This window comes from Podarcis muralis, chromosome 7 (genome assembly GCF_964188315.1).
Source record: "Podarcis muralis chromosome 7, rPodMur119.hap1.1, whole genome shotgun sequence".
Lineage (NCBI taxonomy): Eukaryota > Metazoa > Chordata > Lepidosauria > Squamata > Lacertidae > Podarcis > Podarcis muralis.
This window is the reverse complement of record NC_135661.1, coordinates 25,463,219-25,477,203: the sequence shown is the minus strand read 5'-3', so window position 1 is coordinate 25,477,203 and position 13,985 is coordinate 25,463,219. Positions and strand designations below refer to the sequence as shown.

The following is a 13,985-nucleotide window of genomic DNA, read 5'->3' as shown; positions in this document are numbered from 1 at the left end:
GTATTGGCCTGAATATGAGCCACATTTCCCCCCCAAATTCTGACCGTGAAAAGTTAAAGTGAAGTTTATACGCACAACCTTACGGTGTGCAGCCAGGAGTACCCCAAAGGAAGTACCCCATCCTCTCCCCCAAAGGAAGACAGCGAAGAAAGTGGAAGGCCGCCAGCAACGCAGTGCACCTCTCCCCGCCTAGTATGCACCCAGGAACAGCGAGGAAGGGAGCAGCTTATATTCAGGTATCCCCCCCCAGTTTAAAAGGTGCGGATTATATTCAGGTGCGGCTTATATTCAGGCCAATACGGTATGTTTTTATGCATTTATTTTAAAAAATAAATTATATGCCGCTGTATCACAGAAATAGATCACAGCTATGACATGGCTCCCCAAATCAACACAGACTGTGGAAACTTCTTCTTCTTTTTTTTAATAAATATTTATTAAAGTTTTAACAAATACAAAAAAAACAAGGAACAAACAATAAAAAGATACAATAAAAAAGAAAGAAAAAAATATAGAAAAAGAAAAGCAAAAACAGCAAAAAGACAAAAACATTTTAAAAACACAAACATTTAAAAAAGAAAAAGAAAAAACCCATGTTTTCATATCCTTATTTTACATTTGCTTATTTCCTTGACTTCCTCAAACCTCCCTCTTTGCATTCCAGTTCAATTAATTATTTCAGCAAGTCCTTTCCCTTTTTCACCAATTTAAATCCCAACTTTTTCTTAACGCAATTTAGCCTTAAATTTTACACTTTAACCATAGTCGATCTATTTCTTACTTAATTCTTAGTAACATTTCTACGAAAGCCCAATACCTTCTTTCCAACAACCTCCTAACATTCATTAATTTTACAATATTTCTGTAAATATACTTTAAATTTTCCCCAATCTTCTTCCACCAACTCTTCTCCCTGGTCTCGAATTCTGCCGGTCATTTCCGCCAACTCCATATAGTCTATCAACTTCATCTGCCATTCTTGTGTCTTCCAGTACTTTGCAATAAGTATTCTCGCTGCTGTTGTAGCATACATAAAAAAAGTTCTGTCCTTCTTTGACACCAATTGGCCGACCATGCCCAGAAGAAAGGCCTCTGGTTTCTTCAGAAAGGTATATTTAAATACCTTTTTCATTTCATTATATATCATCTCCCAAAAAGCCTTAATCCTTGGGCAAGCTTGACTGGGGTCATGAACCACCTGTATATCATTTTCATAATATTCCCTCTTAAGGCATTGCATGCCGTAAACTTCATACCTGTGGCCCATAACTGTTCCCAGTCAGCCATCATATTGTGTCCAACATCTTGAGCCCACTTAATCATAGCAGATTTCACCGTTTCATCCTGCGTGTTCCATTTCAACAGCAAGTTATACATCCTTGACAAAGTCTTGGTTTTGGGATCTAACAGTTCTGTTTCCAATTTTGATTTTTCCACCTGGCTTGGTTGCAGCCTCCCGGACTCACCGGAGACGATCGAGCTGGAAGTGCGCACCAACTCAGCAAATGGGCTTCTCCTCTGGCAGGGCATGGTGAGTGAATGCGACAGAGCAGGGGTCCGTCACCTCAATGTGGCCTACACTGGCTGGCTGTGGCCCCAGTTTCAGACTGGTTTTTTTGGGGAGGGGATCCTTACTTGGGGATGCTATGGAGGAGCTGAACCTGGGGCCTTCTCTCTGCCTCTCCCAGAGACTGGAGGTGGAAACAGGAGATGTAAAGCTTTGGGTGGGGTGGAGGGCGAGGGGGCAGTTGGATCCTGGCAAAACTGAGCAGGGGGATGAAAAATGCTAGCAGCCTGTGATGCCAAAGTGTTGGTGAGGCCTCTTCACTGATCACAAGTAAATAAAGTGCAGTCTTTGTGCCAGGCCTCACAAGTCAGTGCCATCTTGATCATTGGCGCTGCAAAGATCAGCAGGAGTGCAGGGACAGCCTCTGCTTCACCTGGGACGCGGGTGGCGCTGTGGTCTAAACCACTGAGCCTCTTGGGCTTGCCGATCGGAAGGTCGGTGGTTCGAATCCCCGCGACAGGGTGAGCTCCCGTTGCTCTGTCCCAGCTCCTGCACACTCGAAAGCACACTGGCGCAAGTAGATAAATAGGTACCACTGCGGTGGGAAGGCAAACGGCGTTTCTGTATGGACCAGTTATTAATAAATTTCTTTTGGCATAAGCCTTTGGGGACCAGAGTCCACTTCAAACCTGGCAAACGCCCTTCACGGTAAGTTGCTATGAGATGTCTTGTAAAAAGTTGTGAACAAACATAATAAATAATAATCACCATCATGTCTTCCAGAATCCATTTTATTCAGCATACTTATCTAGTATAGTCATTGATATCCCTTCTTTTAGGATATGAATATTTCCCAGGCAATGGAAAAATAACATTAAAATGTGTGTGTTTTATAGCCACATTTCACAGTATCCACTCTAAAACTCATCAGGATCTTTCCCTCTGGGCAGCTGATGGTAGAGAGAGGAGAGGAGCTAGCCCACGGGTGTCTTCTCCTGGGATCTTTCCCACAGTGGCGGGTGGCCCTGTGGAGCAAGGGAGTTCCCTACATTTGCAGGCTGGCACTCCTCCCAACAGTTCAGGGCAGCCTAAATGTCCTTTCCCCACATTCCACCTTCACAACAAATCTGTGTAGGAGGTTCAGCAGATTGATGGTGATCCATGCAAAATCACCAGTGAATTTGGGAGCAAGGATTTAAATCTAGGCCTCTCCAGCCCAAGAGCAATACTCTGCACTGGATCTCAGCACTCTACATTTAGATAGCTTGTGATTCTTTCTGACCTTTCATCTTTCTATTCTGAATGTGCAACAATGCCATTTAATTTATGTGTATCCACAAAAAAGGAGGGGCCAGGAAGAAACTCCAACCAAATAAAATGTCAATAGAAGGAATAAGCAAGCAAGGTTGGAATGAGAGTTGCAATGTTCATTTGATTCCCAGGTAGGTTTATTGCAGGTGCTAGGGAACTTTGGCCCTCCAGATGTTGCTGAAGGACAACTCCCATTCTTCCAGTGTGGTTAAGAGCGGTAGACTTGTAATCTGGTGCACCGGGTTTACATTTCCACTCCTCCACCTGCAGCTGCTGGGTGACCTTGGACTAGTCACACTTCTTTGAAGTCTCTCAGCCCCACTCACCTCACAGAGTGTTTGTTGTGGGGGAGGAAGGAGAATGTTAGCTGCTTTGAGACTTCTTAGGGCAGTGATAAAGTGGGATATCAAATCCAAACTCTTCTCTTCTTCCTGGCTGTTAGCTATGCTGGAGCTGATTAGAGGAGTCGTTCAGCAACATCTGGAGGGCCAAAAGCCGCCGCCCCCGGGTTACTGGAAGGCTCTCTTTTGGGGGCAAAGATAGAGTGGCTAATGATCTGGGAAGATGAGCGCTGCAGCCCAATACTACTAATACTAATACTAAATTATTATTTATATGCCACCCATCTGACTAGGTTGCCCCAGCCACTCTGGGTGGCGTCCAACAGATTAAAACATCCGTAACCTCTGGAGGGCAACAGGTTCCCCATGCCTGCTCTAGGGGGCTTTTGAGGTAGGGCGCCCCACTTACACATCCAAAAGGGAGAGCATGCTTTGCATAAAAGTTGCTCGGTCCCTGCTCCTGCCAACCTAGCAGTTCGAAAGCACATCAAAGTGCAAGTAGATAAATAGGTACCACTTCTGTGGGAAGGTAAACGGCGTTTCTGTGCGCTGCTCTGGTTTGCCAGAAGCGGCTTAGTCCTGCTGGCCACATGACCCGGAAGCTGTACGCCGGCTCCCTCGGCCAGTAAAGCGAGATGAGCGCCGCAACCCCAGAGTCAGTCACGACTGGACCTAATGGTCAGGGGTCCCTTTACCTTTAATTAGAATTAGAAAAAAGTAATCTTAAATACAATAACTCTCTCCCTAGAAGGGAAAGAGTGGCCAGGAGAGCTGAGTGCTGCAAGGTCTGCTCTTCAGGTGCTGGAAAAATGAAGGATGCTTTTACCTAGAGGACTGGCAGCCCTTCAAAAGAGGACTGTCCTGAGTCAAAGCAGGAGACCTGGAAAGCCTATTTTGAGGTGACTAGACGGGTGCACGAAACAAAAAGAAAGAAAAATGGGGAAGTACTCTGCCCCGTGGCCCAGTTTTAAGCCTTCCAGGAGGAGGCTTGGGCTAGTCCATCCTCGCCAAGGTCAACCCCTGGAGTACCAAGGCCGAGTGGGGACTTTCCTGGAGAAACTCAAAGGAGCGGCACAATCCCTGTGTTCCGGCCGCTGCGGGGCTGGGCTGCGATTCTCGCCCCATTCACTCACCGGGGAGCGAGTCCCGCCGCCTTCAGCCGGCCTTGGGCGCGTCTCGGGGCCTGGCGGCGAGGTGAAGCTCCTCCTGGCGAGCGGAGAAGAGCCGGGCGCGGCCGAGCTGCTGCGTGTGCAGTCGCGGCCACAGGCGGAGGCCAGCAGGAGCGGGAAGCCGGGCCAGGCCTCGGCCGCTGGGCCGCATCTCCGGGCTGATGGCAGACGCGGCAGCCCCCGGGGAAGCCTCGGAGAGGTAGGCTGGGCTCGGCGCGCCAGGCCGGGGGGGGGGGCTCGTGCCAATGGCCGCCCCTTCTCCCCCCCCCCGCCTCAGCCCCTTCTAGGGATAGCCCAGGTGGGTGTTGGGGGGGCATCTTGGATGTCAAGCCTCTCTTGCCCTTCGGGCACGAAGGTGGCGGGGCCGCCGGGCTGCCGCTTTGGAAGCCCCCAAGAGGCTCCGCGGCTGCTTCGGGTTTCGTTTCCCGAGAGCCGAAAGAGGCCTTGCTCTCTCCTCCGCCGCCCCTCCATCTTTGCTTCGCCGCAGCCCCGGAAAGCCGGCTCGGCCGAGAGAGAGGGGCTGCTCCAAGGGCCCCTTCCGTGGGCTTCGGCCCCACGGGCGCTTCTTGGGCAGAAAGGGCTCGGGTGAAACGGAAATTTAAACTCCCAATTTTCTTTAAAGCCTCGCAGCGCTTTTTTGTCCGGAAAGACAAATGAGCGTCTCTACAGCAGATCGTAGGACAGCCTTTCCCAAGTTTCTCTCCCAACTGCCACCGCATGAGTGTTGTAGTCCAAAACATCTGGAGGGCGTCAGGTTGGGGAAGGCTCTTTTAGGAACCCAGGCCTCTCTCTAATCGGTTTTCCACACATTTAGAAAAACCGGCTTGATTGTCCGTATTTATATTAATAAAAAGGTAATGCTGCCCTCTGATAGATACCAAATGTGGCTTACAATAAAATAAAATAAAATAAATGAAAAGAAACAGAATAAATAAAAGACTAGAGTAATTAAACAGTAGGGTGTAAGAGCCACATCAAAGCAATCCTATGTTAAATCTAAATTGGTGAAATGAAATGCCCTTCAGCTGCCTGGTGCTGAGGGAAGACATCAGGGTGAGTCTAAAGCAAGCTTCCCATCCCAGAAAATGTTGTCAGTTGAGCACCTCTTATATAAAAGATGTCTGAAGTTCCACAGTCTCACTCAGGACAAGCAGCAGAAATCCAGATCGATAAGGGTTGTCTCCATTGTGAGTTCTGCTCCGAGTAAACACATTGTAACCAATGGCCGTGAATCCACTGATTTCAGTGGGTCCAAGATGACCTAGCATTGCATACAACCCTTCAGCTGTAACCCTTTATTATACAGATGTTGCCATGGATGCTGGGAGTTGTAGTCCAGCAACATCTTGAGGCCTACCGTTTCCCCATCCCTGCTATAAACATAGCTGGGCTGGAGGAAATCCCAGGTATGTCGGAGCAGAAATGCATAGGATCGTGGGGTTGATGGCCAAGCTGTGGGGAACGAGTCTTGTGAGCTATCATGTCAAGGTGACTGAGAACAAGGAGCCACAAATCAGGAAGTCCTACATTTAGATCTTGCGTACTCCTATATTTGCTCCTGTTCTTTCCCAAGCCTCATGCTTTCATCTGCAGTATCACATTACAGGGCCACTAGAAGTCTTATCAAAGCACTTTACACACTCAAACTCTGTGTGCTGTAACTGGGACACGCTGGGTGTGCCGGCCTGCACTACACCTGTGCCTCAGGCATGTCTCAGGACCTGTTTTCAGCACTAGTGCAGAAAGATTACCGTGGCTGATGGTATAGTCTTGGAAACCACTGGGGAACCAACAGGGACCACAGGCTCCTGTCCAGGCTGTGGTCAGAGGGAGACATTCCTGAACGATGTGGAAAGCATCCTGTAGCCCAAGTACCTGCTGGACTCTGGGAAATCCCTTTTGTCTTCCCATGGCTTTCCTTTTAGAGCAGGGATGGGTCCCAGTGCGTCTCCTGATCTGAACCCCTGGCCCCTTCCAAGGCCCCAGCCATTTCTTCTTGATGCTCACCTTTCTTTCAAATCAGGTGAGCAGTGTGGTTAAAGCTCCCCATCCTGTGTCCTGCTCTCAAGCTGATCAGCTGAGCCCCGGAAACAGCTCTGCAGTGGAGACTGGGGTGTGTGGCTGAGCCCTGTCCCCAAGCTACCCAAGGAAGAAGAATGTGGGTTGTGGGCTGTGCAAGGAGAGGGCATGTCTGTGCCCATGCTGGTGGTATGGATGGTGCTTGTGAGTTTTGGCCCTGTGCACTACTGATAGGCAGCCCCGTCCCGGCCCACCCACTTCTCCCAGGGAAATAAAAGTCGGGGGAAGGTTCTCTGTCCTGGTCTTGAGCCTGGAAAACACAGCCTGGCCTACCCTGTATTCCAGTGGTTCTCAAGCTCTTTTCTCTGGGCCAGACTTTCAGAATAAAAACATGCTCTTTTATTGATAAGAAATATATTGGAAAACAAAAAAAAAAGCAACTCCTGGCAGTGCTTGATTTATAACATAGAAGACATCCACTTTATAATACTGTATGATCCAGAAATTATAAAATAGTGCAGCTACATAAGAGCACAAATCATTCCCAAAGTAGAATTATAAGCAAGCCTCTTACAAATGTACCTTAAGTATGTATAGAAACTGAATGATAGGTGAGAGTTGTTTGATGCTCTTGCTCTCATATCTACCCATATTCATTTACAGTGGTACCTCTGGTTATGTACTTAATTTGTTCTGGAGGTCCGTTCTTAACCTGAAACTGTTCTTAACCTGAAGAACCACTTTAGCTAATGGGGCCTCCTGCTGCCGCCGCACGATTTCTGTTCTCATCCTGAAGCAAAGTTCTTAACCCAAGGTATTATTTCTGGGTTAGCGGAGTCTGTAACCTGAAGTGGATGTAACTGGAAGCGTATGTAACCCGAAGTACCACTCTGTGTGTGTGTGTGTGTGTGTGTGCGCGCGTGCGTGCATGCGCACTACGTTGCACTAATACTATCCTATACTATTCTGAAATGTTTAAATTTTCTTTGTTCTTGAATCTTCCTGCCACACTTGCCATCTCCTGCCACACCCTTTCAGAGCCACTGATTTACACACAAGCAATGGCGGCAGTTACGTCAATATATGGCAAGACTGGCTTCTACTGGTTTAACCATGGGGCATTGCAACTTTCTTATCTCTGTGGCTACAACAGTTATAACAATCTCTTGCTTACATGCTCTCATGGTACTCTTGCAAAGACAACCTTCATCTTCCAACTCTCATTTACTTGTAACACAGATTTCAACTTTTTAAAATTATTTAATTCCTTTATAATTTTATCCTCCTTCCATACTACCTCAATCCTATCACATATCACTCTTATGATTTAGGGAGTTTAAAACCTTACCTTGCCCTTCAAACTGGTGGAACAAGTGACAGCTATGCTCTCTCTCTCCCGCCCCCCCAGGCACTGCTGGGTCTGTTTTGGCACAGAGAGCGATGACCGCTCAGCTGAGTGGGTCTGCCCCTGCCGCTGCAAAGGCTCCACCAAATGGATCCACCAGGCCTGCCTCCAGCGGTGGCTGGATGAGAAGCAGAAAGGCAACAGCACAGGCAGTGTGAGCTGCCCACAGTGTGGAACGGAGTATCGCATTGTCTTCCCCAAACTAGGTGAGTTGTAGGGGTGGCCTGGCTAGCCCCATTCCCTGGTGTAGCTAGATTGAGTCCCTAGCAAAGTTGTGGAGCTGCCCAGCAAAGCCAGGTTCAAGGCAAGGTGTGTTTAAGCAGCAGGTGAGCTGTCCAGCCAAGGATTTCCACTGGGCTAGGGGACACACAGTACTCTTTCTGAAGTACTGTATTTTTCGCTCTATAAGACGCACCAGACCACAAGACGCACCTAGTTTTTGGAGGAGGAAAACAAGAAAAAAAATATTCTGAATCTCAGAAGCCAGAACAGCAAGAGGGATCGCTGCACAGTGAAAGTAGCAATCCCTCTTGCTGTTCTGGCTTCTGTGATAGCTGCGCAGCCTGCATTCGCTCCATAAGATGCACACACATTTCCCCTTACTTTTTAAAAGGGAAAAAGTGAGTCTTAAAGAGCAAAAAATACGGTAGTTTGCCCACCCTTGGTCCCCACCCTGCGATGAGCTCTCACCTTTGGCTCCTAGCAGGCAACAGCAGTCACACCCCAGGAATGGCTTCCACTGGCTGGCTAAACCAGGTGAGGGGAGCCAATGGGTCTCAAATCCTTGAGGCCAAATGGATTGCTCTGCTTTCCTTTGGACCACATCAGCAAGGCCAAGAGGGGGTCTTGTCGTCTTCAGCCACAGCAGGCGCTGTGATGCTACAATGGTTGACTTTGCCTCTGGAAGCACATTTCATTTTCTTTTGAGAGAGATGGATGCCAACAACAAAACAGCCAGGCAGCAACATAGCAGTTGTGTAGCTGTTCCTAGGTACCGCTCCGGTGGGAAGGTAAATGGCGTTTCCATGTTCTGCTCTGGTTCGCCAGAAGTGGCTTAGTCATGCTGGCCACATGACCCGGAAGCTGTATGCCGGCTCCCTCGGCCAATAAAGTGAGATGAGCACCGCAACCCCAGAGTTGGTCACGACTGGACCTAATGGTCAGGGGTTCCTTTACCTTTATCTTTACCTATGACCGTTTTAAGTAGTATCATAGTGCTTAAAATGTATAGCAGAAACCTGAAGTAGTCTAATATGTTATGAGCTGGTTTTAATAAAGTAAGTTAGATTTTAAGAAAAAAATTAAAAAGAATCAATCACTTACCATCTGTTGGTTACTGAACTCATTTGGGCTCATTGGCAGGAACTTTGAGAAGCCAGGAGCAGAAGGGGCCAGAATACCAAGGAAGCGGATAGACCCCTTCCTGTTCCCTTTTCCTTCTGTCTTGGGATTTCACACCCACACCCCTCTTTCAATGGCATCTCAGTGGCTGAGGGATGTGACACCTCTGAAGGGGCCTGAATGCCTAGGCCATGATCCTGGTGGCTGTTGAGAGCCCAAGCTGAGTGCCTGCAACACTGAGTTTCTGCTGTCCTTCCTTTGTAGGACCCTTGGTGTATTTCTTGCAACAAGTGGACCGAATTTTATCCAAAGTGAGCCCCTTCGCTGCAGCTGGCATTGTCGTGGGGACACTCTACTGGTCGGCTGTGACGTATGGGGCTGTCACTGTCATGCAGGTAAAGCAAAGGGGTGCAGGGAAAGAATGAATCAGATGGCCTTCAGCTCAGTCAGTAGCTTTGAAAGTCACTTGGAAATTTTATTATAATCGAGCAGTGGAGAAAATTTGTGAAATAAAATCATATGCAAGAAAGCTTAATGAGGCTGCATGGTTTAATCAGAATTGACAAAGGTTATGACTGATTAATCAGTGGGATAAAAGGGGGGGGTGCATTCACACTATGATACCACCTTAAACAATCATGGTTTCCTGCAAAGAATTCTGGGAACTGTCAGTTGTTAAGAGTTTTTAGGAGACCCCTGTTCCCAGAGCTACCATTCCTAGCATGGTTAAACAGTCAGTTCCTCTTCACATGTAACTCTGTCCACTTTGGAGCTCTGTGAGAGAAATTAACAAACTAAAACTTCCAGAATTCTTTGGGGGAAGCAATGACTGTTTAATGTGATATCATAGTACTTCAGACGGTGCTGTGCTAGGAATCTGAAGCTAGCCAGTAAGAATCTGACCATTTGGGTTATGTGAATGGAGTTTTATTCTCCTCGCTGATGAAGGCAGAAGCCACCCGGCTCGCCCCACTGCATTGCTGATCAGTCTCTTCTCCTTTGGCAGGTTGTTGGTCATAAAAAGGGCCTGGATGTGATGGAGCGGGCAGACCCCCTTTTCTTGCTCATGGGGCTCCCCACCATCCCTGTCATGCTGGTGCTGGGCAAGATGATCCGCTGGGAAGACTACGTGCTGCGGGTGTGGCGGAAATACTCCAGCAAGCTCCAAGCCCTGCAGGCCTTGGTGCCAGGTGAGTGCCACCCTCCGCTCACTCCTCCTGGCCTGGGCATTGGCCTGAAGTTGATGGGCTGGGAGACCAGCATGAGGCAGGCTTCCCCTGGACTCTGCATTTGGAAGGAAAGGTGGGCCAACCAAAATTTATGGTATGCGGATGAATCCCTCCTACAAAACAGTGGCAATTGGCAGCACCCTAGGACAGCTTTGTCCAACTTGGTGCCGCTGCCCTCCCACTGTTTTTGACTACAATTCCCATTGGCCTCAGCCAGCTGGTGGGAATTGTAGTCAGAAGCAGTGGGAGGGCACCAGGTTGGACAAAGCTGAACTATTCATGGAATTCACAAGAATATGGATTTCTCACAGCCATCCTACTTCCAGACTAGTTACTGGGCAGAGCACAGCTCTGCATCTGGGGCAGCAGGACAAAAAAAACAGATCCTCCATTCCTTGTCCTTTTTGTAAGCCAAGAGCCTACCTGTATACATAGCTTTGCCAGTGGGAGTTGAATGGCATCTGGAGTTATGGACTGTTCTGCTTGGCAACAGCAGCACACACAACAAGTAACTGCAATTGCCATGAGCTGCAGCATGAACTGATCCCTCTAATCCATGTGCATTTGGCCAGGATGCAGTGGAAGGAAGGGCAGAGGCAAGGCATGTTCCTCCATTGTGCAGAATAATAGTAATCAACAACAGCAACAAATTTGCACCAAGCAAAGTTTGCTGTCTGTCCAAATCATGCTAAATATTCATGTTTGCATTTTTTTATTCTGCAGCTGTTCTTATTTTTATTAAACAGATTTTTAGCTCTCACCATGTTTTTCCTAATCTCTCTTGCATCCTCAGGGATCAGCTGCCCTGTTCCGCACATCCCTCTTGCCGAGTCGCGCTACCAGAGTGACCACCTCTCCATCTCGCGCACGCTGTGCGGGGCCCTGGTCTTCCCCACCATTGCCAACCTAGTTGGCAGAGTCACCTTCCGCAGGGTGAACTCCAGCCTCCAGCGTACCATCCTGGTGAGTGGAGAGACTGGGGATAGGAACTCTGGAGTCAACTGGGTGCAATACTTGGGTCAGAATTCAAGTATTTGAAGGAATCACTCCCATTCTTGGTTCGATGTAGCATCCCTGCCACAGCACCCTAATGCTGCTAGCCATGGTGGCAAGGCTGGGACAGCCCTCGGGTTAGCTGGCACAGCACATAGTTCATATGCAGAAGGTTTGGTGCACTGGCACCTCTGGGTAAAAGGATCTCAAACAGCCAGGCTGGGAAGGACCTTTGTTGGAGATGATGCCCATTGGATTAGACTCAGCTTCTCCAACCTGGTGCCCTCCAGAAGTTTTGGACTACAACTCCCACCAGCCTGGCGCCATATGGCTGTGCTGGTTGAGGCTGGTGAAAGTTGCAGTTCAGTCCATCAGGAAGGCATGCAGCCGCCAAGGTGCTGGGCCAGATGGACCGATGGACCTGTTTGTGGGATGCTCTCGCCAAGGAGGCTTGCCTGGCACTTTCATTGCATATCTTTAGGCACCAGGCAAGAACATGCCTCTTCTCCCTGGCCTTTGGCCAATTGAACGATATACAGCGTTTTAAACTGTGGGGGGTTATTGCTTTGTTTATTATTATGTTATCCATGTGTTTTTATACTGTGATCTTCAGATGGAGGGTGGTATATAAATTTAATAAGTAACAATAATGGTCTGACTCGATAGAAGGAGCTCCACATTTCCACTTTTCTTTCTGGATTTATATCCTGCCTCTCCATCATTTAGGTCTTCCCTCTTTTTTTAGGTGGCTTGAAAACATATGTTAGCACAGTTGTTTTCAGTCTGAGGGGGCAGGGGGAGGCCTCCATACTGCAGAACCTGGAGGAAGCCTGTAGATCCCTTTTGTCTTAAGCCAGGAGTCACCAACCTGCGTCCCCCAGATATTTTTGGAGAGACACCAGCTCCTATCATCCCCAACCACTGGCCATGGGGATGGGGGCTGGTGGGAGCTGGAGTCTCACAGCACTGGGAGGGCACCATGTTGGCTGTTACAGAAGGCCAGTCCCCTCTGGTATCCCCCTCAGGTGATGCTTCTGCTGCCTCAGTGGGAGAGAGGGCTCCTTCCTACAGCGCCACTGAAAGTGCTCGATCCTAGGCTTCCACCTGGTAGGCTCTCACCTGGTAGGCTGCCTCCATGGCAGAGATGGGCAAGGGGGCTCATTGCACCCTCTCAGCATGGAAGACCAGATACACCTGGCACCTTCCACCTCAGAACTGTTTCCATTCAAGCTGGTCATTATAAGAACCACAATTTTACTTTAAGAATTGGCCCCCATGTTTTCTTTTTTCTTCTTCCCTCCCTGGCCCTTTTTTCTTTTGTGCTGTGCCTTTTAGATCGTAAGCCTGTGGGGGTAAGGGCTGTTTTGTTTTAACTGGTTGCTTTAACCCTGGAGTCTTCTGGCCGAAGAGCCGTGTCTAAATGTTCTAAAGGAAAAGGAAATCCTGGACTGGAGCAGATAATGATGATCTGGCTGCTTCCCTCTGTCAATCAGACTCCTCTCAGGAAGGGGCTTGAGGGAACTGCTCTCTCCTCGCCATACCGAGTGGTGGTTCACATGGACCTGCCTCTCCAATGCTCAGAAGGCAAAAGAGGTGGTTTGAGGCTCTTAACTTCACCTACCCCTCCTTTTCTCTGTTTCCCTGCCAGGGGGGCATTGCTTTTGTGGCCCTGAAGGGAGCCCTGAAGGTCTACTTTCGCCAGCAGCAGTACCTGATCCAAGCCAACCGGCGCATCCTCAACTTTGTGGAGAAAGGGGACATGGAAAGGAACTCCACTCCGCTCGATGAGGACAGCGGCAGTGAAGCAGGGCTCAGCTAGGGCAGGAAAGGCACCCATGCACGCTCAAGAGACACACACACCGCTCCAAAGCTCCTCAAAAGAAACTGGATTCCTCTCTGGGATGGATTTTAGGCCAGTCGACTCCTCTCCCAAGAGGAAGCACTCTGGGCTTTGCTGCTGTGGTTTGCGGAGAGGGCGAGGTGCTCCATTTAGGCCGGACTGGGCAAAGTCTGGTTCTTCTTAAGCTGGTGGTTTATCGGCAGTCTGGCTCTTTGACTCTCTTCTGCCTGGTTGCTCCCCTTGCACGGGGCTGTGCTCTGATCTCTTTGTAAACCAGGAGTTAAATAAAGGAGTCAAGCTGTAAGTGTCCTCTTTGTGACCATGGAGAATTGCTACTGCTGCTTCACTTGGTTTATTGAAGAACAATGCAGAGGTTTGCTTGTTTCTTATCCCAGCCTTCCCCAACCCAGTGTCCTCCTGGTGCTACAGGGCTACAACCCCCCTTGGACTCAGCTGGCACAGCCAGTGGGTCAGGGCGGCGGGACATAGGGGTCCAGCAGCATCTGGAAGGCTGCAGCTTCTCCCGACCCCTGTCCTGAGGCAGCTTGGTATGGGGAAAAGGCTAGCCAGTCTCCTGCCAGGGGTGCAAAGAGATGGTGCAGCTCAGGTCTTTTTGGAAATGCAACTCTCTGATTATGAAATCCTCTCTCCTCCCCACCCCCAGTACAGCCAACTTGGCCCAGTCCCAGCTCCATCAGCCCTCATGAGAGTTGTCATCCAGAATGTCTGTCCAATACTCCACACATGCAGCTCTGCTGGCGCAGGGGGACTCCCTCTTCCTCTCCTCCCCCTGTGCACCCCCAAATCTGCTCTGAAGGGCCCTCCTGCAC

At 49.1% G+C, this 13,985-nt stretch overlaps 1 protein-coding gene across 2 annotated transcripts; it reads left to right on the top strand.

Annotated features, from left to right (window-relative positions):
• Nucleotides 1-3,876: 3,876 nt before the first annotated feature.
• LOC114602426 (E3 ubiquitin-protein ligase MARCHF5-like) lies at nt 3,877-13,459 on the top strand. 2 transcript variants are annotated; one of them, XM_028740621.2, is made up of 6 exons: nt 3,877-4,058; nt 7,756-7,958; nt 9,358-9,488; nt 10,100-10,283; nt 11,116-11,285; nt 12,964-13,459. In XM_028740621.2, exons 1-6 carry the CDS (start codon nt 3,976-3,978, stop codon nt 13,132-13,134), a joined length of 942 nt encoding a protein of 313 aa, XP_028596454.2. In that variant the 5' UTR covers nt 3,877-3,975; the 3' UTR covers nt 13,135-13,459. The 2 variants fall into 2 exon arrangements, with proteins under 2 accessions (XP_028596454.2, XP_028596455.2); XM_028740622.2 differs by lacking the exon at nt 3,877-4,058 and adding an exon at nt 4,136-4,527.
• The last annotated feature ends 526 nt before the right edge of the window (nt 13,460-13,985 follow it).

What these genes read in the sequence shown, in the direction of transcription:
- LOC114602426 (XM_028740621.2), top strand. Translation starts at nt 3,976, where the DNA reads ATGCTTTTACCTAGAGGACTGGCAGCCCTTCAAAAGAGGACTGTCCTG. An exon ending in CCTGCAGGCCTTGGTGCCAG is followed by an intron (nt 10,284 to 11,115) that starts GTGAGTGCCACC and finishes TTGCATCCTCAG; the next exon opens with GGATCAGCTGCCCTGTTCCG. An exon ending in GCCTCCAGCGTACCATCCTG is followed by an intron (nt 11,286 to 12,963) that starts GTGAGTGGAGAG and finishes TTTCCCTGCCAG; the next exon opens with GGGGGCATTGCTTTTGTGGC.